This window comes from Phalacrocorax carbo, chromosome 2, assembly GCF_963921805.1.
Source record: "Phalacrocorax carbo chromosome 2, bPhaCar2.1, whole genome shotgun sequence".
NCBI lineage: Eukaryota > Metazoa > Chordata > Aves > Suliformes > Phalacrocoracidae > Phalacrocorax > Phalacrocorax carbo.
The window spans coordinates 42,117,334-42,144,296 of record NC_087514.1 but is presented as its reverse complement, the minus strand read 5'-3'; the positions used below and the strand labels follow the sequence as shown (position 1 = coordinate 42,144,296).

Below are 26,963 nucleotides of genomic sequence, written 5' to 3'. Positions count from 1 at the left end.
GTCTCCTTCCCTGGAGACATTCAAACCCCACCTGGATGCGTTCCTGTGCCCCCTGCTCTGGGTGTGCCTGCTCAAGCAGGGGGGTTGGACAAGATGATCTCCAGAGGTCCCTTCCAACCCCTACCAGTCTGTGGTTCTGTGACATGGGTCTGGCACTGGGCAGCCAGCACTGCTCCAGGCAGTGTGTCTATGGGACAAACTCCCTTTTTCCTGTGCTGCATCCTAGATGTACTCGAGAGACTGGTTCCTTTTTTCACATCAGCTGGTCTTAAGCTCTCCCTTTTTTCTACCATTTTGTGCAACATCTCCAAAAAAGTGACATTTTCACATAGTTGTATATAGTATGATGTCACACCAAATTCTATGTATGGTAATAGAAAGGAAAAACGCACTTGTTATTTCTTAGCTCAGTTATTTTTATATCTCGCAATGTCCATTCTTACAACTACCCCCATCCAGCAAGACTTGACCTTGACTTGTTTTCTTGAAGAGCTTAAACTGTGTTGTCCAGTATAAAATTAAATATTCTGCAGTCAAATGCAATCATCCAGCCCAAAAAGGTGGATGCTACTCCAGGATCCAGGTGTGAATCATATTCTGTTAGTGACTGAAGTGGAAAAACGGTGCTTAAACAGTGTTTTCTGCTGCTTCCCTGTTGTGTTTTTTTTTAAATTATGTTGCCCCTGGTATTTCAAGAGCCTTTATACAGATACTGTATACTCTCACAGCAAATCCAAACACAGTTTAGCAGGGCAAAGCACAGTTGGAGGCTGGCTCAGTGCCCAGAGTCTACTTTTAACCTCTGCAAAGGCCCTCATCTTTCTCAGCAGTGCTGAATGGGGTGTAGATATCCAACATTTTCTAGCCAGGGGATTAAAAAAAGAAAATTTCCAGATGGAATTTCCAAATCTTAGTGAATCACATGTTAGAAGTACTGGCCTGAAAGAAAGCATCGGTTTATAAAGATCTGAAGAAATAGGGTCAGGCATATTGTAAACATCCAGGTTAATGAGCTGAGTGAGAGCTGTGGCACCTGATGACTTCTCATGTCATTTTTTTAAGATATCCATTATCTCCTAGCTGAAAATGCACAAGCAGTTATTCTATATATATATCTAAAAGCATTATGGTTTTCAGAGTATGTAATATGAAACAGTAGGTTTCAACTTTTTTTTGATGTGCTGACCATTACATGTGGTCTAATATATGTATGAACTCTATATCGCTAATTTAGACTTTGGGCAACACATTTTATTCTTACAGGTATTTTTGAGAATTCCTCTGGAATAATCCACAGACTCATCAAGGAACTATTAACTATAGGTTGAAACAAATAGTATGTCAAGAAATAGATGACTTGATTTTATATTGTTATTTCTCACTGACTGAAGAAATTGGATCTGTCTCTCCCTCCCGAAAACAGAGTAATACCAACACAATATTGATCCATTCTTGAAGAGCTGTTGCTCATATCATGATGCTTCTTTTGGAACTTGAGATAATGTGCATCCCTTTACAAGGTACATGAATAAAACATTAGAAAAGTAGAGTTTGTGACCTAGTTAGGAGCTATGTACGTGTCTTCTCCTTGGTTGAACTGAGGAAACAAAAAGTAGAGTGAGGGATACCTTTACATACGACAAATCTTGTCTTAATTTTTGGTTTGGTTTCTTTTAATGAAAGGGTCATTTATGAGTGTGTGCTCTTTTGATTTTGGACTGAACATAAAGCAGCCAGACATCAGAAAACTTAATATGCACAGTGAAATCTAATTAGGTAACTGCATAAAAATCAAAGGGGTTTTTTTGTAGAGAGGAAGCAAGAATCCCCTTTTGGTATGAGAGCACATATGTAGCTGAGTCCTATTTTCATCTCCTCTTCTTCACCGAGAGGTGTTAGTAAAAGATATGTACGATCTGCTGCCAAGGGTGATGGACTGGGGATATTGGGAGGAATGGACTGTATTCCTTACATCTTGCATGGTGACTTGCATGCAGCAAAGGTGCGTGAGGTCTAATTTTTCAAAAGGTAGCCTTTAACTTTGTACGTTCCAGTTTGAATTGCTTACACCTGGTTTTCAGAGATACCAGGCACCTACTTCATGATCACACTTGGACTCTTGGGTGCTAAGTACCTCTTAAAAGGGTACACGAAGTCTCTGAATTTAGGCTTAATTAACCATTTCCATTAAAAACACGGGCCTAACTTTTACCTTTTTTAAAAAAATTATACAAAAATATATCTGTTTATAAAAATGCTTTAATATCTATATTATATATAGTAACTGTTGGGAAAGGTAATATGCTTCAGATGTGCTTCAATTACACTGCTCCAACTACAATTATTTGTTTCAAAAATTGGGGTGTGGGGTTTTTTTTTTGTTATTTTGTGGTAGTAAGCAAAACTGAGTACAATTAGATGTTGAGTAGATGTTTCAGCACATCAGCTCTCAGATGAGAGGCTACCTGCAATTTTTTGTTCATCATAATTATTGCAAGACCTTTTTTGTTCGTTTGGTTTTTTTTAAAAAAAAAAAAAAACCACCCCAAAACAACTACAACTATGCAAGTGGAGAACTGGAGGATTCCATCGTGGGAAACGCTAGGTAAACGTTTTGAGTGAGATAAGAAAGTGGCACATCCAGATGCGAGTATTTTACGTGAACCATCAAACCTTTTAAGTCACCTTTTGCTGGCTGTACCAAAGCCAGCGAAGTTTCTCCAGGTTTCATGCAAGCAAAGATCAGTGATAACTCAAATTTCATTCTCTTCAAAACTTCCATTTAGCTTTTGTTTTGTTTCCCTCTATTATGGTAATATTTGGGGAAAAAAGCGCAGTGAGATTAGTATTTTTACAGAGAAAGATGATTGGGAAATGTTTAACACAATTTCCGATTTTTGTTTGCAGTCATGGGAAAGATGATGTAAGTAGGCTGTTGCAGGTCATGCAACTTGTGGTTGCAGCCACCTGCTGTACTGCGTGCACTGTGTGCTCCTCAGCGGAGCACGGGCTGCGGCTTTGAGCTCCTTCTCCATTCGTTTCCAGGTTGGCCAGCTTGGGCACACAGCATCCTCTCTGTGTGTCTGCCCATGTCAGTGTGTGGCATCCTGACTAAGATTTGTTGTCACCCAGGTAGTTCAAATAAAGCCAAGTGTGTGGTTTTCACTTTTCCTGTTGTGGTATTTCTATGGATTTACTGTTAGGGGTCAAGAATTCACTGAACCTGGATGAAGGCAAAAAGCAGAACAGTATAAATATTTAGGTATAAATATTTTAGCTTTTCGTAAAGAAGGCAGACTGCAAACAGGAAGATGCTTTTAGTTGGTATGATGTTATCTAAGAAAATACTTGAAACTTGTTTTATAATAATTTCTTTCCATTTTTCTTTCATTTCAGTTTTCATTAGCAAGGGGAAACACTCCTTTTATCTGCTGTAATTATTCGTCTTTAAGATTCAGATCTTTGAGTCTAAACTGAGATAAGTTTTGGCAATCTGTAGTTGTGGATATCTAAAGGAAAAGCCAGGTTCTGGCTCAGGAAACAAACTCTCTGGTTTCCAGTGAGTAAAAATGGGGAAAAATGGTGCAGACCCTGAATCCTCACCACGGTGCCTCTATGGTTGCCCCAGGCGCAGGGCTCACCATGCTTCTCAGTTAAGAGCTGCCGAAGATGATACATCCCTGGCAGTGCCTTTGAGAAATGGTTATGAGCTGCATCCCTCTGGTGACAGTATCCAGGGTCAGATGTCTTTTTCATTCTTCAGATGTATCTCAAAAAAGTAATCCAGATGTTAGGCTGGCCTCTTTCTCCCTTTTAAAATCCTCACCGGGGTCTTGCTTGCGTGGCAGACAAGTTGGCCATTTCTTCCTTTGAGATTTTGAAATTTCAAATACGTGATATCAGTCACAATGCTTGGTCATCTGGGCCCCACACTGGTTTTGCTCATAGCACAGTGCTTTTTATTTTAAGGACGCTGAACTGACAAGCAGTCAGCTAGAGGGACCTCTGGCAGGGCAAAGTGGGGTTTTCTAGCCCCACCGACTGGAAGTGTACAGGACTTCAGATGGATCAGGTACCTTTAGAGATAAGGCTGACCCACAGAAGGAAGCAGGGACCCTAGCCAGAAAAAGAAAATAATCCTTATTTTCATATATTACTCCTGCATTTCAATGAGTCTTAGTCCTAAAGATCTCACCCCATAATGAAGATACATTTAATGAGTCTTCCAAATGTGGCGTGTTAGTAGAAGGTCCTGGCACTACAGGTGGGAAGGAGAGCTCTGGTCCTGCCAGCACTCACTCAGCCTGGATGTGGATTTCCTCAAGTCAATCAGTCTTGAAAAGGAGCATCAGTCCTTCCTGAACAGTGTACATATCCTTTTGTTTGCCAAATGGTTAAAACAAAAAAATCAGAAAATGATAGAAAAGTTTAGAATATATTTAGCTACAAAATTAATTATGATAGCCCCAGATCTCCGCATAGTGGTTGTTAATGTTTCTTGCTTGACCTTGATTTCACCAGCAGATGAGAGAGACACTTGAAATTAGGATAATGAGCAACTGCAGTATGCCAGCTGCCCGGCCATTGTGGAGTGTTTTTTTTTCTAGGCATTTCAAAAGGATTTTTTTGGAGAGAAATTTGAATGAGGCTGTGGAATTTTTTAGAGAAGAAACCTCTAGAGAAATGTCCGTTCAGAGACAAATGTGATATTTCACACCTGTATAATTGGTCGATTTGAAAAATATTGAAGAAATTGATATTTTTTACAATCTTACTCTAGTCCAGAGTTTCTTATCTTGGTTTGAGTGCTTCCTGTCTAGGTGCACGTTAAGCATTTCTGGCATTACAAAGGAGGTTAAATCTTAGAGCTGAAGCTCAGGAGATAAACTGGCTTGTATTCATGGCTCAGTTTCGTGGATTTTTGTGGCTTTGAGAAGCTCAACATCAGTTTTCCTTGCACTGTTTTAGATCTGAGATGTTTTTAAATCTTTTTCTTTTTTATCTATCTTTTTCCTCTCTATTTTTCTTTAATAAGAGAATTGGAAAGATAAGAACAGCTGCTTTAATGATTCATGTTAAGGCCGGAATTCAACTACATCCCATGCACCTGTCTAGTAAGAGCCAGTGACGATCAGTTCTTTACACAGATCTCAGCTACCATGTCTTTATATCAGCATATCTATTATTGATTTTTAAGAGACATTCTGCAGGACCACTTATTGTTCCTTAAAAGAAAGTATTGTGAGGACCAGCCTTTCCTGTTGAGGTGATACGAATCTGCTAGTACTGGCCTTGTTAAGTTACTTAAAGGGGGGGGGGGGGAATCTAAGAGTGGTAATAAGAAATAATTGGAGTGGTAACTATGCGCCGCTGACAGCGCACACTGTGTGAGCCATGCTGAAGGGGGTGCCCCGCTGTACCCTGCCTGCAGGGAGCAGGTCTGTGCGTCACCAGAAAGAGGCACTGAGCTCTCTATAGCCGTACGTGCTAGGAAATGTTTTCAAGCTACTGCGCATCCAATGTAAAACTGTATGGAAACGTGCTGTATTTTCATCTGAATAATACATCTGCAAGAGAAATTAAATCCTGGACCTCCAGGTCCAGGAAGAAATCCAAGAAAGAATTAAAAAGCACCGAAGAATCAACTAAATGCTCTGTTGCCTTCTCGGAGGCCAGGCATTTGATAGTGGTTTAGTCACAAGTACACGGGTTCTTCCAAGCCAAGGCCGGCCACGTATTGTACTACAAATTCCCTGGAAGATGTGGGACAAGCACAGCTGTTTCTTTATCACCTTCCTTCTGCCTCATGGAGAAGACAAGCACATGTTGTTCGGTGGTGGCCTTTCTGGGATGTCCTGTACTGGGGCCAAGCTGGACAGGTAGATAGATGGGTGAACCAAAAGTTTCTGAGAGAGATCTAGCATAGTGCATGCAGAAAGGGATGAGGTTTTCTAAAGACATTAGAATTATACCTGTGTGAGCAATTAGAACGTGAGAAATATTCAAATGACACCTCTTAATACAGTATAGTTAATTGGGAAAGGAAGATTTGGTGCCCGTGGCTGTCCCAGCAAGTCCTCGTTCATGTTTTTTACTGAGATTTATGCTACATTGTACATTTTCTCTCCTTTTTCTTGCAGTTGCATGTTTATGTTTAAAAATATTCAGTGTACTGTACCTGGTCCCTCTCAGCTCTGTTAAGAGTATTGTGCTGATTAAGAAGTTTGTCTGAAATGTGTCACTGAAGGGCACTATGTTGGAGTGATAAAGTGCTAGTGGAGTTCTGTAACCACACAGTTCATCCACTTAAAACAGTGCAATAAATGTATGGTTCTCCATGATGTAGGTTCATCCTGCACCTACAAAATTCAGTGCTGCCTGCCTGAGGATTTGCTCTCCTGCTGGTGGAGGCATCCGAGCCCTCACAGAGGGTGGTCCACAGTGGTGCTTTGTGGTTGGTCCCACCAATGTATGAGATGCGTAGACTGGAGAATATTGTGTTGTCATTTTGAAAAACTTGTGTAGTACTTGGTCTGACTCCATATTACTCTATTAGCCTTATCAGTTAGCAGTTTTGTCACTGCATGCTTCTTTTGCCAATGATAAATAGGGTTGTTGGTGTTTTGTTTCATAGCATGAACATTGAAACCAGTCATGTGCTTAAAAGCTCCACAGAACATTAATCTGCTTGGGTTTCGTTTGCACGTCTTCCTTGGTCGTTGCCGTCGCAGGTCCAGATCCAAGCTCACTGAAGCCTATGGGGTGTGTCCCATCCTAGTGATTTCACAGTTTAATGCATACCCGCTCGAGAAACCCTTGAGACCTGGAGCAGTACTTTTATTGTGGAACCAGAGAATTATTATGGCAACCCACTGTACGGGAGCTACTCCAGCATTAATACTTACACTTTGTATTACTATGACCTTTTTCTAGCACTTAGAAGATGCAATAGGCTACACATTTTTTAAATAGTATACACTGCTGTTCACTAAACAAGAATATATTCCACTATATAGTTCACACTACGGTTGCATTGTAAATGTGTTGATCCCTGTTGCTGTTTGAATAACGATCTAAAATAAGCGTAATGTATTTTGAGGAAACGATAGAAACTTTTCTAGTCTTGCCAAAATTTTGAAGATATTTATTTTTGTGCATAGCTACTACCTTGTGAATAGTTTTCAAGTCCATTTGAATTACTAGTATTGGGGTAAACAGTATATATGTGAGTGTTTATGTCTATATACTTGTATCAATAAAAATAATAAAAATGCATACATGTTGATATGGGAAGAAGGAAACTTTTTGGTGTGTGCCCTTACATGGTGTCTGTGTTTTGGAGCTTTCTTAAAAAAAATATTGTGCTGGACAGTCTTCCTCAGCTTGGCATTTCTACTCTTCAGCTGGATGTCACCAGCCTCATTGCAGGGTTAGGAAAACAGCTGCTTCTGCATAAAATTGTGCAGAGGAAGGCTGCGTCCTGCAGAAGAGCCATTTTCCTCCCAAATGAATACACTGATTTATTTTTCCCTTAACTATTGTGTATATGAATACTTAATTACAGGAATATAATCTCAAAATTTTAAAATTATGTGCTTTTCTGTCAGCTTACTGCATTGTGAAGATACTTACAAATATTTTTAGCAGGTGACACAAAATACAAAGGTTCAGATTTTTTTCTGCATGGATTTTAATAACCAATTTAAATCCCCAAAAAGTACCTAATAATTTTGGAGAGAAAAAGATGTTGCATATGAAATAAAACATGTATTGATTGGCTAGAAAGGAGTAGTGTTTTGTAAATACACTACTGCCATAATATTAAAAAACGTTCACTAAAAAAGTGCTTTAGAAAAGGGGAAAAGGCTAATTAAAAAAATAGCAAAATTCGTACTTTTTCAATAATTTTGTGCCACCAGTAGAACATTTATATTTCTTACATGAATAATCACTTCAAATAGGTGTTGAAAAGTAAACAACTAATTCATAATAGATGTATAAAAAATTAGTAATAGGGTTTTTTTGCGGTTGTTAGTTTGGAATATATCCTGTCAGCTCTCCCTAGTTCCCAGCAGGGAGGTGTGTGGGGGTTTTAACTACACAAACTTTCTGCTCTTTGACCTTAACCCTGAATATGGGAGATCACTTAAAAAACCTGTCATCACTGTAGATTCCATATTTTCATATCAAAACCAACTAGCTGCTGCCCTGAAGTAAACACTAACATTTACATGTTGATATTTTTCCTCAGTTACTTGCAAAGTAGCTAATGCTGATTCCACACCCTGCTAAAGCTGTATCATGGAAATAGAGTAGGTTTTTTTCCCCAGCATTTTCTCTCTTCGTCTGGAAATAGCCAAAACCAAACCAAAAGGGTTTGTTTATCTATAACAAGAACTTAAAATGCACGACTTTGTGTTGTCCTTCATCAATGAATTAAAAATTTTGTTTTGAAATTTGGCCCTGTTTGCATTTATGCGTTGATCCACAGCGTGGCTGCATCTCGTCCTGCACCCTGGTACTGTACCGTATGTGAGCTTGTGTTCTAGGGCTTCCCAAGTGACTTTTAAATTAGTTGTTATTATTACACAGCTTGACAGCTTGTATCTTTTCCAGTGCACAGCCATGTTGATTTCATCACTTATCTCGCCTTTTATTTGAAATAGTCCTGGTCGCTCTCGTGGCTGCCTTGCAGTTCTTTCCCTCGCTTCTCATGGCGTGGACCAGCCTTGCCGCCCGGTTTCCACAACCTCCAACATCACAGCAGCACTGACGTACACACACCTGGCGTATTACTTCTCTGGTGGGTTTTTCATTGCCTTTTTTCATATTTTGTTTTCTTTTTTTTTTTTTTTTTTAGAACCACCTGGAGCATTACACTGCCCTGTTCAGAGCGTGGACAAGAGTCTGGCATTGCGCTTTTACAGGTATCTTTTTGAATTAAAATGCATATTTTTTCCCCCCAGGGTTTGATAAAATGAGGGCAATTCCAGAAGGGCTTTACCATGTCCTCTTCTGCTGTCCTGGGAGGTGTGTTCTGGTAATGAATTTCTCTTCCTTGACCCATACTAATCAATTGGGTTGGCAAGTTCATTAGTTGCAAATATATATTTCAGTACTGTTTAAGAAAGATTGAGGTTTGCTTTTGCTGGCCTCAATCATGCAGCAATGTATGTGTCAACATTGCAGAATCCGTTTTGCGAATAGTCCAGTAGTTCCAGGCTTTTTCTCATCCTTTATTCACAGTCTGTACTTTGTTTACAGTCTTTCTCTTCAGTAGATTCTGTTAACTTTTTATAACAGAGACCTTTGGTGCAATCGAGTGCTTCTAGCCTTAGTCGTCCAGAGCTCTGTAATTTATCTGGTTATTACTAATGCATTCAAAACCAGAAGAAAGCTTAAACATCTCTGAGTCCATCCACAAGACTCCGAGCCTTATTTCAAGGTCTGAGCAGATAAGCATTTAAGTTTGTATTCATTGTTAAAGCTCCTATACAAAAGAAGGGAATCCAGCATCAGGAATAATGGAAAGAACGTCATGTATTGAGTAGCTTCATCCTTGGTGACTACAGGGAAACCAACTGAAACCCAAGATGGCAGGCGGGGACAGGAACTGTACATGTGGCAGTTTGTACCAATGGTTGTACAATTCTTGAAAGACTGGTAGAGCACCTCTGGTATTTCACTGCAGCAAAGAAAAAAAATCACTAATCAGTGTCTGATGCGTCATGTATCAAATCAGCAACCACTTCGCTAATATTTAGTTTCAGTTCTGCTCAATAGAAGGTGTTTCATGTCCATCTGTTTCCAATCACCATATTTGGCTCCAGAATGTAAATTTGCATTGTGTGGGGTCTTAAATTAACAATTATTGCTGCTGTTTTATTTCAGGAGAAAAATGAGAACTCTGAGAATATGCTTGCCTTGTTTCAGGGTAAAAATCTTTTCCCAGAATATAGAAAACATCTCAGAAGCCATTTCTGTCAGCTGAAGAGATTGGGAGCTTGAAATTCCAGATACTCTGTAGTATGAAATTAAAGGCAGCAAAACTGTCTTTCCTTGTAAGCGATATGTGTTAGTTTTTGTGGTCACAAGTTAACCCACCTTAATTTCCCAGTCGCTTTTCATATTTTTACTTTCCTGACGTCATGCCGTATGGGATTTATTTCTGTCGTCTTAAAAGGGGAATTCAGTGTTTGATGTTCATACAGATGTTCCAAGAGGTCTGTATTTTTTTGTTGGAGATATATTGCTTATTTTACAAACTGAAAAAATCGGGTCCATGATTTATGATGAAAGCAGCATTTGGTCCTGGCTGTGGTGTAACACAGCCAGCCTTGCCTCATTATTAGCTTTTAGAGAATGTCTTGAAACCAGTCCAATCAGTGATGAGACGGTGCTAGTGAGTGAGGGACATCTCCTTCGCTGGTGGGACTCAGTTCCCCCGCAGTGATGGTGACGGTGTGCTGGCAGGGTGGCTGGCCGGGAGAGGTTACCTTTATGCAGCAGGCATGGGTGGATGAAAACACAGGCATCTCGTGTCCACACTTGAGGCTCAGCATGTTGTTTGCTGCATCTCATGATTTGTCTGGCTTAGGTGTGTTGGCCCTGTGATGTTCAAGTTCAGTTTCTCTAGATCGAGCTACTGAAAAAGTTGGCTGATAATCATCTCTAAAGAATTAACAATTTCTTGGGGTAAAGCAGTAGCTACAAGCCTGGGATACTTGTATCCGGTTTCTGAGTTTGGAAGAAGGTTCCTTTGTTGTTCCTCAGGGCAATCATACCCAAACCTATATTTAATCCCTTGTTTGGAGATTTTGCTTTGTTTACAGGAGAGGGAGGAGCTATTAATGTGGCTGTGTATCATAGGTCTGAGAGGAGAACAGATACATAGCAATGGTGAGGTAGTCTGATACTATAAGGGGGGGTAGGAATAGAGAAATAATTTAAGTTCTCTTTCTAAGCAATGTTCTAAGGCACTTGTGAGAACAAGGTCAAGTCCCTAGTTCAGGACTCCTTGAGGGCAAGCCAACAGCACTTGAAGCAAGCTGAAGCAATGCCAGAAGGAAGAACTGTATTTACTGAGGCAGCTACGGCAAACCTTGGCACTCATTCAATTGACTGGCCAGTGTTACTGGTTGACTGGATTTCCTCCACTGTTCATTTTCCTCTTGAAAACGTGCGGGGCTCAAAGGCTGGTATCCTCATTCATCTCCTCCTGCCAGCCACCCTGGTGCCAGGTCCTCCACTGCCAGCCCGCTAGGCTCGGTGGACAGCCTGCCCTGGGCATGGAGGCTGCAGGAGACAGGAGAGGACATATCTCTTAACTGCAACCCAAAAGTGCCTGGGTTGGAGGGAGCTTTGCTTCAGGAGCTTCACTGCATGATAGATACCCTTCTTCACTGCATCCTTGCACCGGCTCTGTTCACTCTGTGGGACATGGGGGCTGCCAGTCAGGTGATGAAGAGCACTTGAAGTTTCCTTCTCTTTTTTTTCGTCTAATCTCTGTCTGTCCTTGTAACCTATTTCTGCTTCCTAATCCACTGTCCGTGCCCATTCTCTATTCCTAACACTGTTTCCTCTCTGCTCTTTTCCTAGTAATTGCATTTCTCCTCTGCCTTTCTGTGTCTTGCCATTTGTCACTCTGCTTGTGTCTGTCCCCACACTCCCGATTCCAGGTTTGGGTCTGGTTTTTTTTTCTCTTGGAGCTGAGATGCCTCAATCCTCCCTGTACTGCCTCCCTCTCCACTTGATTAAATGCACTGATTGCAATGCAATAAAGCTTTTGTTTTCCTTTAAGACAGTAAGGTTTTTACAGTTTTTTAAAAGGTGTGGCCAGGAGGAATTTCCATCATCATCATAACTTCAGCAGGTCCCTCGGATATCTGAAAACCATTCAGTGCGCAGTCTGGACAGTCTGAAAAGCGACTTTCTAAGAACATTGGTTTAGTGAAGAGTCATTACATTATATGTCAGTAATACAAAAAAACACTTTGAGCATCAAACTTGGATATTAAACACAAGTTTGGATACTCATTAACAAGTAGCTAACCAGATATTCATCTCGGTTAAATAGGTTGTGAACAGCTTGTGAAGATATGTAGTTTTAACATGTGGACCCTGTGGGCACGTATTTCCAATATAGCAATTAAGAAGAAAATACCCTCAGTGTATTCTAACAGCCAACACCTCAACAACTCTAGTAAATGCATCCAGTGTAGTCTAAGGGGTTACACACGTAATCAGGCCATGCACATACAGTGTAGTACTTGTGTTGCTTTATGCAGCTCTGTCATTGATTGCAACATCATAATAACACTGAAGACCTAAATTGCATTGTGTTCCAGTGCCAAAATCGGTATTTTTAATCATCGGCTTGAAGAAGTTGTGAATATACAGACATGTCTTCAAGACATAGTGTTATGCACTCCTTTCATTTTCTTTCTTGACTTCTAATACTATGTATCTTTAGACTTGAGGCTAGAGAAAAGGGGAATGAACTATCCTGTGGTATGGGAAAATGTCCTCTTATCTAGAGAAAAACATAGCTGTACCAGTCAAAAATAAAAGATACCATTCATGGAGTTGCTCTGAAGGTTGCCGTGCCCTGGAACACTGCTGTAAATTATGTGTAGTTTGTTTTTGTTGGGGGGGAGGGGGGAAGTGTGTGTTATTATTTTAAAAAGACATGATTTGGTTTTACATAGTCAAAAATTTCACAGTGCATTTATTTAAAGAAAACATAAATGGGCAATATTTCACATACATAAAGGTACAATACTTAGAAATGGTTAACTCAGGGCAATTATGGTGTAGAAATTATTTTTAAATAGCCATGCTGACCTTACTGAATTAATATCTCATGTTACAGAAAAGGCTGTTTAATACAAAGAGTTTTGACAAAACCCCACAGCTAATCAGAAGAGTGGCTCAAAGTTCTCAGTTGTCAGAATTAGGCCACTCTGTTGTAATTCACTGGCTAAACATTATCGCTGTTCTAATGGTACTGGTTTTAGCATACTCAGTTTTTAATTGTGCCTGCTGTACTGCCTCTTAAAGGTGGTCTTGTAGGTTTGTCGTGGTTTAACCCCAGTTGGCAACTAAGTACCGCACAGCCGCTCGCTCACCCTCCCACCCCTGTCCCATGTCCCCCGTGTCCCGTCCCATCCCCACAGTATGGGGGAGAGAACTGGGGAGGGGGGTGGAACCCATGGGTTGAGATAAAGGCAACTTAATAGGACAGAAAAGGAGAGAAAAAATTAAATGTGGTGGTGGTGCTGCTGCTGTTATGATTATTATATATCTAAAACAAGTGATGCACAATACAGTTGCTCGCCACCCGCTGACCGATGCCCAGCCAGTCCCCATTTGCCCCCAGCCAGCTCCCCTCAGTTTATATACTGGGCATGACGTCATATGGTATGGAATGTCCCTTTGGCCAGTTGGGGTCAGCTGTCCTGGCTGTGCCCCCTCCCTTCCCGGCAGAGCATGGGAAGCTGGAAAGTCCTTGTCTTCATATAAGCACTACTTAGCAAAAACTAAAACATCAGGGTGTTATCAACTTCGTTCTCACACTAAAGCCAAAACGCAGCACTATATCAGCTACCAGGAAGAAAATTAACTCTGTCCCATCGGAAAGCAGGATAATAGTTAACCACTTAATATCAGATGATGTTCATTGGCTATAATTTAATATTTATTTCTAAAGATGAAATGGTTCTGTTCATTTATAGACTTTATTAAAAAGAATTCTCTATATAACAAGTGTAAGCTGTTAAAATAAGAGAGAAAAGATTTAAATATATGTAATCTCTGTGACTTTCTGGTTTCTTGCTTGTAAAAATTTGGTACGTATTTTGAGAAATATTCCATATACTTGTTCACTATTTCTTTCAAATATATTTTCACAACTACTAAGAACCTTCTGAAAGACACTATTAAGCTTTGTTTTGAAACTTTAAGTATTTTTTAAAGTTTCTCTTACTAATTAACCCTCTGACTAAAGGAAAGGAAATTTTAAGTATGATCTATTTTTTCCATTTATAATAGCTCTTGATAGTTTCTGTTTTTTCACAGCATACTGTTGGGATTGTTCCTCTTTTCTGGGCTATATTTGTTTACTTTGGGTCTTCATGTATTTGAACATTTCTGGAGTTCTGCAGGGTTAGTAACTGCAAGAAAATGTCTAACTGCAGCTGTTTATTATTTCTCAAATAAAATCTGTTTATAGCTATGATAGTATGTTCCTTTAAAATATTTCTCACTGTAAACAGTTTTAGAAAACTTTTCTCAATAAATAAGAGTCTAAACATGGCAACTTGAGATTTCGGGGCTTTTGGCCTCTTACAACAGAGCCTGGTAAATTTTTTCCTTTCCCACAAAAACGAGCCAGCAGCAGCTGCAGGTGTCCGTAAGAGATGAGATTGCTATACCAGGTCCGTAAGGTCGGAGACTGCTGCACTTTTCTGAGACATGGGAGGCTTGATCAAATCCTTGGTCCCCGCATTGGGGAAAGTCTCCCACCTCCTGAGGAAGAACTCAGCTGGCAGAATATTGAGTGGGTCTTCCTATTTCAGCTGAAATGTCCTACTTGCTAGAAATTACTTAATTGCACTGGAGCAGGGTTAGTAACCCGATTTCCTCGCCAAGTACCCTATGTGGGCTTTGTAACTCTTTCTTTAATTTAAAGAAACCTTGCAAATATTTTATATTTTTTAAGTGGAAACCAATGAAAAGAAGTGCTGGAGAGGGATCTGTGTCTACTTACAGTATAGCCTAGTACTTTGAACATCTGCTCGGGAGGGCTGCTTTCAGTCTGCACTCCAAGTCAAGCTGAGGAAAAGATGTTTTCTTCGTCATCCTAATGATCCCTGACTGCGTTTTTAGGGCTGGTAGGTACCTGCTGGATAAGGTAGTGTGAATGAGCAAGATGGGCAAAGAAATCCCTGGTTCCTCTCTACAGCTTGGGAATTAGCCATCAGGCTTAGTTGTGTGCATGCCTGCTAGTAGAAGCAAAGGGGCTGCACCCATGCCAGGTGGCGTGGGTGTGCAGGGCATACCCATCGGCCTTTTCCCCCGAACGTCCCTCCTGTTACATGCTCATGTTCGTTCCAGATTTCTCAGTTCCTTCCCAATGAAGTCAAATATGGGAGATGGAGAAGGTGTCCAGATTTTGACCTGGCTTGATATTCAGGTGTTGTACCCAGGCAGAAGAGTTCAGAAGTGACTCTCAATTTGTTAGCTTAAGCAAAAATGTACTGGCAGAGGAACACATGCTTCAAGGTGAGATATAGACCTAAACATCAGCTACCCGAGATTTTATGAACTCTGCTGTCACTTAAATGGTGAACATAGAGACTCTCTTTCCCTACAGAATCCGTGTGTTTCAGTGCACATTACTTTTGAGTGCTCCGTTTGAGGTTGCTTTTACAGGTTTGCATGAAGTGAGCTGCCAAATCTCAAAGGGAAGGCATGTTGCCTTGCTGCAGTAGCTGTGAAGGAGGCGAACCTACTGAAGTCATCTGGTCATGGGTCCTCAAGTCTGACTACAAGGGCTGTGTTGGTAGACACACTGCACATTTAATATAAGCTTTCATTCTGAAAATCTATACTTTTCATTTTATCAATTTAAGTCTGGCTTGATTTCTCAGTATTTCCAAGTTTACGTGCAGAAGTTGTTCCTCTAAGCCAAGGTGATTTATGTTTTAGGGCTCACTCCATAGTGTAAGTTAAGACCAAGTCTCATCTTGTAGTTGCACTCATGATGACAAGTATGCTGCAGTAGACTGCTTTAACATTCATACAAGTTTTCAAACACTTCAAGGATTTAGGACTATGTTTAATTTACCTTGGTGTGTTAAACTGTCCAGAATTTGCATTTTTAAAATATTGCTATCCAGATGTATGTTCTGCAGCAAGTTAATGATAATCAGTTTTTTAGTGAGGGACACTGCAGAAGTTACTGAGCTGTCGCCCAGGTGCCTAATTACTGATTATGCTAGTGCTTCTGTTGTTCTCTGCAGGGTAGAAGATCAGACTTTGCTGTGGCCAGGGGCCACAGGGGTGACTGATGTAGAGTCTGCAAATCCTGCTTGTAAGGCAGTGTTTCTGTGTGGTAATACTAGGAGGAGGGTGCTTTGCAGGTGTGTGTCTGCATTTTTGCAGATAGAAGATTTTGGTTTCCTTCTTCACTGATGCATATTTCTACTGAACTTATTACCACAAAGGTTTGGGTAGCTTAAAATATGGCCCACTCTTCAAATGGACTTGTTAAGAATTACCACAATTTGAGATGTGAACTAAAATGAATAGTGTTCCATTTAAAACATTTTTCCTGAGCTTTGTAATTAAAACCATTTTGTTCTGCCTCCCTCTGTTCTTCCAGTGCTCAGCAATGACACATAAAGCTGCCCAATAAATTTCTTTTTTTTATTTACACATTGAAAATGTTACCACTAGGAAAAAAGTGTTTTTCCAGGATGCTGAATCCAAGCATGGATGGGAAGGACAGCTGCCAGGAGCAGGAGATGAGGTGCCAGCTTTTCCTATTAGTAGAGGAGAGGAAAGGAATAGCGTGTGGTCCAAGTAGCACCGCTCCTTCAACCAGAGCAGAGCAGGAGTTGCTGCGTCTAGCAAAAATGGGATGGTGCAATGGGGAATTGGTTTGAAGAGGAGGTGGTGAAGGAGCAGAGAAATAAGAATCCCCCTTTTCTAAGAGAAGAGGGTCCAAACAGCTGGGACCTGGTGCAGCAGGGACCTGCCTCAGGGTCTGGTGAATCTTTGAAATGTGACAGAACACCAGGACCAGGTATTCTGTGTTGAAGAAAGGGGCCGTGTTGATTTCTAAAAGTGCAGAGGATCTTGGGAAAATTGTGTAGGCCCAGGAGACCACAGGATAAACTGGGAATTGTGATCTTGTTGTAGGGAGGAGCCTATAGATTTAAATGTGATGGTTATGGAGAGATGTAGAATTAAAAGGTTAAAAGTGGTTTGGACTTGAGACCATTGACACCAGGTGATGAATGAGAAGTAAAGCTGTTCCCTAAAGCTTTGCAAAGTGTTTAGAGGATCGTTCTTATAGAATGCACACTGAAATAGAAGTATGCACATAAAGCTAGAGCTACCAATGTAATAAAGCAGATTACATTCCTCACTGTACTTTTTTAGGCTCTTGCCTGATTTTTTTTTTGTTGTTTAAATTAGATGCTGAAATTATTCCAAAGAGTGCAATACAGTGTAATCAACACAGGGGTCCAAAGAAAACAGGATTGATTACCATTACAGCTTTTACAAACACAGCATGTGATATCACTCTAAATAATAAGATAACTTTTTTTTTTAACTATCTAGTTGGAAGAAGGGGAAATTTCATTTCTGAGTTTTCGTGTGCATTTGTGCAGCTGTCTGTGCCTTTTGAAAGAAATCAGTTTTCATGTTTGGGAGCCATCTGTAGGGCAGTATTTACCCAGAAGCAAGTATTGCTGGGAGTGGATTATTACTACAGGGTAGAAAATGTAACAGTGCTGGATCTCAGAACTAGAAAGCAGCAAAATACTTTCTGAAGATTTTTCTTTCAAAGAGGCCTCTTAGCCAGCTCCCAGTGAGTGCTAAGCATACATTACAGGGGCAGTATGTAAATATAGCTGCTAAGTTGCTTTCCTGCTTTCCACGGAGGCATTTGTACCTCCGTGGATTTTCCAGAAGCTACTTCCCCATAACGGTGTTAGCATTTCTGGTTGTGGCAGCATCCTGCTTTAAACCTCATCGTTTCAACTGCACAGTGAAATAGGAGGAGTGCTAAGTGGTGGCAGTGCTTCGTTTCTGGAGAGTTTTAACTTAAAAGTCTTTTGAGTACGATGTAAGAGCAAAACAGAAGTAGTATAAATATATCAACCCATTGTATGTTTATCAATGCAAATTATTACAAAGTTAATGCTAGCTGTAGTTGGAAGTAATACACCAGTAGTGAAAAGTGGCCACCTTTGCCAAAGTTGTTACCTTCCCACTTGGTGGAGATTTCCCATGTCTACATAATTCTGCTGCTCTTGGTTTTAGGTCACTGTATTTCACGTTTTTTTTTTGTGACCTTTTGAAGGCTTAAACGTCTACTTGAATAGATATTGCTCTTCGCTTACTTTCACTGTTTCATGTTTTTGCAGGGGAGCAGAGTTGAAAATCAGCACTTTCATTAGATTTTTGATTCATGGTAGGTCCGAAAGATTATTCCATCTTCTCATGCTTTATCTTGACAGTTAATATTATGTGAGACAAAGTCTACACGTGTTTATCTAAAATTGATTTTAGAATCAAAATACTGCTGCCATTCTGGATGTGTATTATCTTAGGTCAATTTAAGCCTAGTTTATTTAGGCTTAGCCTGTATTTTTAAACTTAGTAATATAAATATGTGAGGTTTATAATGACAGTTATCCATAGAAGAACTTATATCGGTTTTAGATGTAGACGTTAGTATAACTTAGTGCATAGACCTGTAGCAAGTCATTCTCAGTGAAGCCCGCGTTTATAGGCTTTGCAGGGACTGTTAACAAAGCAACATCTTCATAATGGGACCTGCAGCAATAAAGTGCACCTAGTCATTAGCAGAGCCTGACATTTTCCGTCTGTGTCTTGTGTTCCTATGCAGATCTTGTTTTGTGATCTCTTTGAGTACTATTGCGATCACTCATTGATTACTTATGCTGGAATTTATGTGATGTTTATGGTGCATCTTGAGGTAGTGGTAGTTATATTTTATCGTCTGGAAAATAAAATTGACACGGGCCTTTAAATAACAAGGAAAGCAGAGTAAAGGCTGTCAGCCTTCGTTATATTTATCCACTGCGCTTCACCCTACATCCCGTACAATCCCTTCATCCGCTGTCCCAGAGGGGTGAATCAAGAGCATGAGCTTCGTGGTAGCTTTGTCGGGTGAAGCTGTGTCCTCGCCGAAGTCAAGAGCAGAAATTCCACTAATTTCATTTGGGCCACGTTTTTACTGTTGTTTTTAGTTGCTTTGTTGCAACTCGAATACTGTTAAAAATACATCATGCTCTTTTGTGGATGCTTTTCAGCGAAGAATGGCTGAAACTTGGCCAAGGTGTAGGAGCCTACAGGGCAACACAGGACTGGGGAGGGAAGGCACATTGTTTGCTGTCAGTTAGCATCATTCGGTCTGTGTTTAGAATGCAGCTTTAGTTATGAGAGAAAATATAAACTTGAGTATTGCACAATAACATTGTGGTAATAACAGTGCTAGAAATAAATATTTGCCAGAATGGGGCCAGTTCATAAATTTCTTTCAAATTTCAAAAAACTGCGTATTTAGAATATATGGAGCTGTAATTCCAAAGTTTCTGCATAGTTTATTCCTCCTACTGTCCTTGCTTGAAATCAAGGGATGAATATTTTGTAGAGGATTTATTTGTAGTTAATGATAGTTGTATAGCTATTGCTGCTCTAGGCTGTATTGTGTTCCCCTAAATCATGCAGATAGTGTGCCTGTTATTTAAATGTGAATATCTGACAAACATATTACAGACCTAAGAGTGATTAGAGCACGATGCCTAGAATGAATAAGTGCTTTGGGTCTCTGGCTCTGTTGCAAAGGAATCCTGAGTCGAAGTGTCTGGCTTAAAATACAGCTTTAAAAAGCCAAAACCCCTGTGCCCCTTTGTACATTTTATATTCTACTCAGCTGGTCTGCAACAGTTGATGGGTATTAGAGGAGCTCAGTTAGTGAGAACTTTAAGAAAGGTTTTATTAATGTATGCATAGTATTAAAACAAACTGTGTTTGAATGGGTGCGTAAGTTTTTAGCTTTGTTTTTCTTTAAATAATCTCTTAAGTCTAGCAGTTGTTATAAGGAAGAGCAATAGCGGAAATCCAGAGTGAATCCTGGAAAACCCAATTCAGTCCATAGAAGAATTACACCTATGAAGTAGACATTTGGATGTAAACAGAGTAAAAGGAGCATTTCTTAGGTCCCTAAGCATATTTCACACATTTCCTGGGAGTGGGTGAAGAAAACCTATTTGCCTTTGAATTTCTGCAGTGCAAAACTGGTACGAGAGCTGTACACAACAGGAAATTCAGATGCCTAAGCAGTGAATTTCTTTGGGAGTTTAAGCCAGAAGAAAGACATTTCTATATCCCTGTTGCTGCAATGATGATTTTCACAGCTGGAAACTAAGTGGCACAGTTTTGCCTTCCTGAGAGTACGCTGTACTGCTGCTGCTCAGCCTTTTTCATTACCAATGAAATTAATAAGTAGCAAGGCTCTCTAGTGTCGCTGCTGTGTTTCAGGTGCCCATGGACAGCAGAGAGGCTGGTAGGAATTGCTCTCACTTTCCCTGCTAGCAGCAGAATTAGGCTGCAGCCATCACCAGCACAGGCAGGAGAAGTTGTTTCATTAGCACTTTACATTTATCCACCTCTCTTTCATCCCACTTTCTTCTCTAACAGTGTCTGGTTAATAATTTTTAGCTCTGTGAGATAAGAGTACTGAATAAACTTTCCCGTGATATTTAAATGCAGCACCCCGGTGAAATGGGGCAATTTAAACAATACACAAAGCCTTAGCTGATCCTTTTTTGCAGCTGCATGTACCATAATTCATACCAGCAGCCCCACAGGTACAAAGGCTCCGTGCCTGGCCACGTAACAACCTTGCTGTTACTCCCCTGGCTCCCTGTGCTGGCCCGAGTGGGCATTTCTGCCCTGGCTCCTCACCAGGTCTTTGCTTTTCTTTCTAGGCATGCCTGAAGCTCATTGCCAGTCACAGCATAGTTCCATTGACTTCAGGGCACTTGGCTCCATACGTGCTTGCAAACAAGCACTCCTGTTCTCTCAGATGAACATGCATGCTCGCTGGGATTTTTTTTCCCCTTCCTTCTTCTTTGTGCCTTTCAAGCGTGGTGTTGAAGCCAATGTGGATGCTTAGCCTCTTAAGCAATGCTTGCTGGCATCGATCAAGGCTGTCCTGAGTGAGGAAGTTGTTAAGTACTGGGGAAAGACTTCCAAAAGCAGCCTTGAGTCCAGTGCCTCGGTTCCCACAGCTCCGATCTGAAGTGGTGTATGGAGCCGCTCGCCAGAAGAATGGAGTTGGCAGCTGTTCTCTGGGGCAGGACCATGGTGGCCTTTAATGGCAGTGGCCGAGGAGGAAATGGAGAGTTGTGGTCTTGCTTATTCAAGTGGCATTAACTCAGTTGGGTGACAGTGGTGTTTAGTACAGAGAGTTGCGGGGTTTGGGGGGATTTGCTTTCTCCTGACAAGACTCCTGGTCTCACATAGGTTTGATTTCTGCACACAAGTATCAAATACACACACCAATGAGGCGTTTTTACAAGCACTTAGCCATCAAGCTCTGAGCTGGCAGCATGGAAAGATTTGATTTGTATGTACGGAAGAGAAAAGTGTGTGTGCAGATGTGTGTTGGAATTGGCTTCAGCTCGTTTGGAAATTTGACACTTAATTTCAAAATAGTACCAATAAATATGTTGATTCAAATGAGGAAAGTGAGCTTTTTCCCTTTCAAAAAGAATTACTTAAAATTCAGGAAGTCAAACTGCTGAGGAGTTAGTGCTAGGATTTATAAAACAACATTGAAAGGGAAGCTTAATTAACATTTCACTACCCTTTCAGTTGCACTGAACGCGTGTCTGGTTTATCACCCACCTAAATATGTTAGTTTGTATTTGAAGAATGCCTGTGACAGTGAGCCTTCAGGAGAAAGCTCAGCTTTTTCCTATAATCTCATTATAACATTTATATATTTTATTTGCCTGCTTTGACCTTGGATGATTTAGAGAGAATATTCAATGTGTATGTCATGTATTTCTGGGAATCAGTACTTGAGGTTGCTTTCTTTTTACTGTTAATGTATCTTTAGCTAGAATTTTAATTTTTTGTTGGGCTTTTTGGTCTAGACACTATACTGATGGCACGCCCTATATTAGTAAGTTGGTTATTGATGGATGACCATGCACGGCATGGCAGTGCACATGAAAGCAGGTCGTCCCTAGGAATGATGCTGCTCTGCGTTCCTTACAGGAGTGAAGAAGAAGCAGCTGCTTTTCTTTCTCTCCCTGAAGAACACAGCGATAACAGAAATGGGATATTAAAAAGGGCAGCATAGATTAATGGGGCAGTAATAAAACAAATGACACCCATTAGCTAAATCACTGCTGAAAAGTAGATTCTGCGATAAGTGCCCTTCAGTGCCTCATGTGGGAAAAATTGTTACAGCACTTGTAACATCATCCATGGTGTTGGATTTTAGACTGTTGTGACAGTCCTAAGTGATAGGATCTTAAAATAATTTAGAAGAAGGTAAACTTAATTTGCACTTAGTGGTTGGTAGAAAACTTGAATGATTATATCCAAATGTGAAGACCAGTTCTTTTCGTTCAAACCCAGTCAGAATGTTTTTGCCTGCTCACAAAATATTTCATTAAAAAATGAAGCCTTTTTTTGTTGTTCTGTTAAGCCTGTAAGGTGGTCACAAGAACTTGGAAATCCTTATTTTACTACTGGAGCACTGGTGCTTTGGGGACTAATGTTCAAACAGGCTTTGAACTGGAATAGTTGGCTTTAGCAAGATCTCCTACTTTTTAGTTGTTGATTTTAGATTAAATTAACAATGAAACATGTGCATTGCACTTAAAGCACTACATATCTCTGTTTGCTCTCTGCTTTTTAAACCAGATTGTTTTCTGGAGCATTTAATAAAAAAGGAAAATACACTTAATTTCTTAGAATTACACGGTATGTTGCCTATAACAAGAAGAATGTTTGGGGTTCAGAGATAAAATGTGAACACAAATCAACTAATCAAAGCCAAAGATATTAGTTTGAAAGTGCTCTTCCATTGATCTTCAGGAGATAGGTGGGTCTAAGTCTCTGAATTGACACATTTTGCTTCCCTTTTTCTCTCCAGAAATACATGGCTGTATCATAGTGGGGTTTAATTTTTAAAAAATTTTTTTCTCTTCCAGTGTAATTTTGTTAAATCCGAGCTTAGACAGTAAGCAACAACCAGCACGTTTCTCATAAGATGCACAGGGGTGCAGAGCGAGAGGGGGGCATGGGCGCCCCGAGCGCCGCCTCCCCTGCGCCGGCGCCGGCGGCTGCATCCCGTCCGGCGGTGGGAGAGGAGGGCCGGGAGGCGGCTGTTGCTATCGCTCTGATGTCAGGCGCTCTCGCTAACGTGTGGTTGGTTATTCTGCATTTCAGATCGCTGCCGGTAGCAGAGCACAAAGGGAACAGCGAGACTCCCGCATCTTTCAGCGAGAAGAAAGGAGTCGGCGGAGCAGACTAATACGGACTTGTGTCGGGTGGCCTTGCCCTACAAAGGCTGCCTTTAAAAGAGAAACGCAGTGTTATTTAATGAGCTGTGAGATGAGGCGCTGCTGCTAACGCTCAGATCCCAGGATTCATCGGCTATTCATTGTGCTTAATGTACATGTTTCTGCACCGTGCATTTAGGAGATCCCAGAGAAGAATCCAAAACGGCTGCGGGGGAAAGACCACCAAACATGCCTACAGAAACACTACCGACAGGTAGCATGGTGAAGCCGGTCAGCCCTGCTGTCACTTTCACGTCCGCCGTTCCTCTCCGCATCCTGAACAAAGGACCTGACTATTTTCGCAGGCAGGCGGAGCCTAATCCAAAAAGACTGAGCGCGGTGGAGAGGCTAGAAGCCGACAAGGCAAAATATGTCAAGAGCCAGGAGGTCATCAACGCCAAGCAGGAGCCTGTGAAGCCAGCGGTGCTGGCAAAGCCGCCGGTCTGTCCTGCGGCCAAGCGAGCTCTGGGGAGCCCCACCTTGAAAGTCTTCAGTAACAACACAAAGACCGAGAGTGGCGTCCAGAGAGAAAATCTGAAACTCGAGATTTTGAAGAACATCATCAACAGCTCCGAAGGCTCCAGCTCAGGTTCAGGGTATAAGCACGGTCCCCGAAACTGGCCGCCCCACAGAGCTGACTCAACAGAGCTGAACCGACACTCGTTTGCCGAATCTTTGAAGGTTTATCCCACACAGGGCCGAAGCAGCCCACAGGAGAGCAGCTCCAACGTCAGCAGAAGGCTCCTAGATCAGTCGGCAGAGACTTTCTTGCATGTCTCTCACAGCTCTTCAGACATTAGGAAAGTAACTACTGCAAAGCCCTTAAAAGCAATACCCTGCAGTAGTTCAGCCCCACCTCTGCCTCCAAAGCCCAAAATCGCTGCCATCGCCACCCTGAAATCCCCAGAGATTGAGGCAGTTGAGTCTGGATGCGGAGTTAGTAGAAGACCCTCCCTACAGCGATCAAAATCAGACTTAAGTGACAGATACTTTCGTGTCGACGCAGATGTTGAGCGATTCTTTAACTACTGCGGACTGGATCCTGAAGAGCTTGAAAACCTCGGGATGGAAAACTTTGCAAGGGCTAACTCTGATATTATATCCCTCAACTTTCGCAGTGCAAGCATGATTAGCTCAGACTGTGAACAGTCTCAGGACAGCAACAGTGACCTTAGAAACGATGACAGTGCCAATGACCGTGTGCCATACGGCATTTCTGCCATTGAAAGGAATGCCAGAATCATCAAGTGGTTATATAGCATCAAGCAAGCTAGAGAGTCACAGAAAGTGTCCCATGTGTGAGAGAAAATCCACCGTAGAAAAAGCAAGGACTGTATCTTTGTCTGTGAATATTCAGTTGTGAAGGGTTGTGAAGTCTACTTGAAGTCTTGTACACTTCTCAAATCTCTTTGTGTTGCTTGTTGTGCAATGTTTCCAAGTTGCATGCCTGTCAACATGTGAGCTGACCTGGCTTCCACTTGAACAATAACTAACTACAAAGCCTGGCTAAGCATACACCTTATCTGCCAAAAGTTTAAGACGAGAATCTAATTAGGGCTTCAGTATAATCAGAGTGTTTACATTGAAAGGTTATATGACTTCTTTGGTATTTATGTGGTTCCTTGTGGGTTTTATATGTCACTTCTTGTCTTAATACAGAAATTGTCAACTGACGTTACTAGCTTTTAAGTTGAAACAGAATCCCTTTTGGGGGGAGGAAGAGTAAAATTGGCCAAAATAAGAGGTTTAGGCATACGACGATAGGCAAAGCAGCCTTATCTCTTGTAGAAAGTGCGTTATTGGCACGTGTAAAACTGTTTCTGAAAGGCAAAGAATGTTACATTCTTAAATTACGTATCTCTGTTCAACTATATATCCCTACTTGTAAGGGACTGTTCAGTAAAGGTTTCTTTTTTCTAGATAGGCTCCCTCAATTTTACAGCAGAAGTAGTTAGTGAATCTGCTTGACCTCTCATAAATTAAATGAGTCTTGCATTTGGGTTGGTATAAACATTTTGATGATTTTGTGTTACCCTGTTGGAAAAGCTTAAAGAAGGTTGGAATCAACAGATGGAAATGCTGCAGGTGTGGGATTTTGCGAGTTTGTTTTTTACTCAAAGATTCCTGGTCTTAAACTTTTGACGGGAATGATTAGATCCTATAGCTGATATTGAATGCCTTTATTAGTCAAACACATCATGACTACAAACTCCATGCTGTCTGTTAATTTTTTTTGTAGACCTATTTGAACAGTTAATGAACAAAAATGGAAACACACAGCCATATCAATATAACACCTATTCAGAAGTAAATACACTCAGTAGCTTAACTATATCTGAAAAATTGTGATTATGTTGTCTTGCATATGTTATATCCAAGGCTGTGAAAATTTGTTACAGCTCTAGGAAAGTGTAGAAACATGACAGTATGTAGCTTCCCCCCCCACCCCCTCCTTATGATGGTTAGTGCTGCAGGTCAACATGTTACAAATCTTTTGACAATCTGTGTCTTCCCAGTGGTTTAATTAACTGTCATTTCAACTGACAGTGGTGGTGTGGTAGCGGAGGGGTTGAAAGTACAGTGGTCTGCTTCATTATTATTGTAAACATGCTTTGAAGTAAATTGCAGCACTACCTTATACTTCATCAGCTAATAGGAAACTTTTTTATTGTGTAAATGCTGTAAGACTTTGTATATACTTCAGTTGTTACGAAATCTTTAAAAGGAAGAGTGTTATGCTAATAAATAGCTCCTGGTGCAGGTATGGTAGGTTTTTTGTTCTTTTTTTTACCCCTCCCATTCTTAAAACTATATCGGGAACTCAATTGCAGTGTGTTTTAGTGCTGTAGAAGGTCTTGGTTAAATAATAGTTCCAGTAAAAGGTTTCTTTTACTAAAGTGCTTTTCAGAATATAATTTTTTATAAAGTAACTATAGCAGCATGATCTGTCTGAAGAACTAGAAGAGATTTTCAAGACTCCTAAAATAGCTTGCTTCTTCCTTACCTAGCAATGTTACTGTTCCCGTTTATAGCATCTGTTCATAATGAATCACCGCAGTCTTCTGAATACTTCTTCAGTAGTGCTTATTTATATATTTGAATATTAAAGATGTTTTACAAAGTCGGGTTCTATCTTTTCTCTAAGAAGCCTGTAACCCAACTTCTTACCAATAGCCACAGTTTTAATGGAGGCGAGCCTAGAAGCGGAGCCACACAGTCATTTGTTGCCTATGGAATTATCCTCCGCTAATTTTTATACAATTGTTTTCCAAATGATTGTTCATGTGGGGCGAAAAAGCACACGTTCAGTTTCAGGAGGCTGCTCTATGGTTTTTACAGTTGGCTTCACAACCTAAGACTTACAACATTCCTAGTTCAGTCAAAAAAAAAATGAGGAGCTATGTATTTCAGCTACAGGCAAATTTGTGACATTTTAAGCTCCATGGGTTTCAGTTGGCATTGACATCACACTGGTTTTTCAAGCATATTTTTGCAATAGTAAGTTCTACTCAGTTCAGTGACTATTTTGCCAAGGAAAATAATGCTTAAGGGATTAAAGCCAAGTGTAATGCAGCTGTACAGCAATGAAATAAAGAAGTTAAAACCTAAATAAAAATGCAC

At 40.7% G+C, this 26,963-nt stretch overlaps 1 protein-coding gene across 4 annotated transcripts in view; it reads left to right on the top strand.

The window, feature by feature from the left end:
• The window catches only part of FAM110B (family with sequence similarity 110 member B), a 119,465-nt gene extending 93,359 nt beyond the window's left edge, over positions 1-26,106 (top strand). For 2 of the 4 annotated variants that reach the window (XM_064442673.1, XM_064442676.1), the window contains exons 3-4: positions 8,861-8,927; positions 23,230-26,106. In XM_064442673.1, coding sequence (XP_064298743.1) covers positions 23,532-24,644 — 1,113 coding nt within the window. In that variant the 5' untranslated portion in view covers positions 8,861-8,927; positions 23,230-23,531 and the 3' untranslated portion in view covers positions 24,645-26,106. Of the gene's footprint in view, positions 1-8,860; positions 8,928-18,158; positions 18,206-23,229 lie in introns of all 4 variants that reach the window. The other 2 variants (XM_064442674.1, XM_064442677.1) reach the window with 2 other exon arrangements.
• Positions 26,107-26,963: the final 857 nt, after the last annotated feature.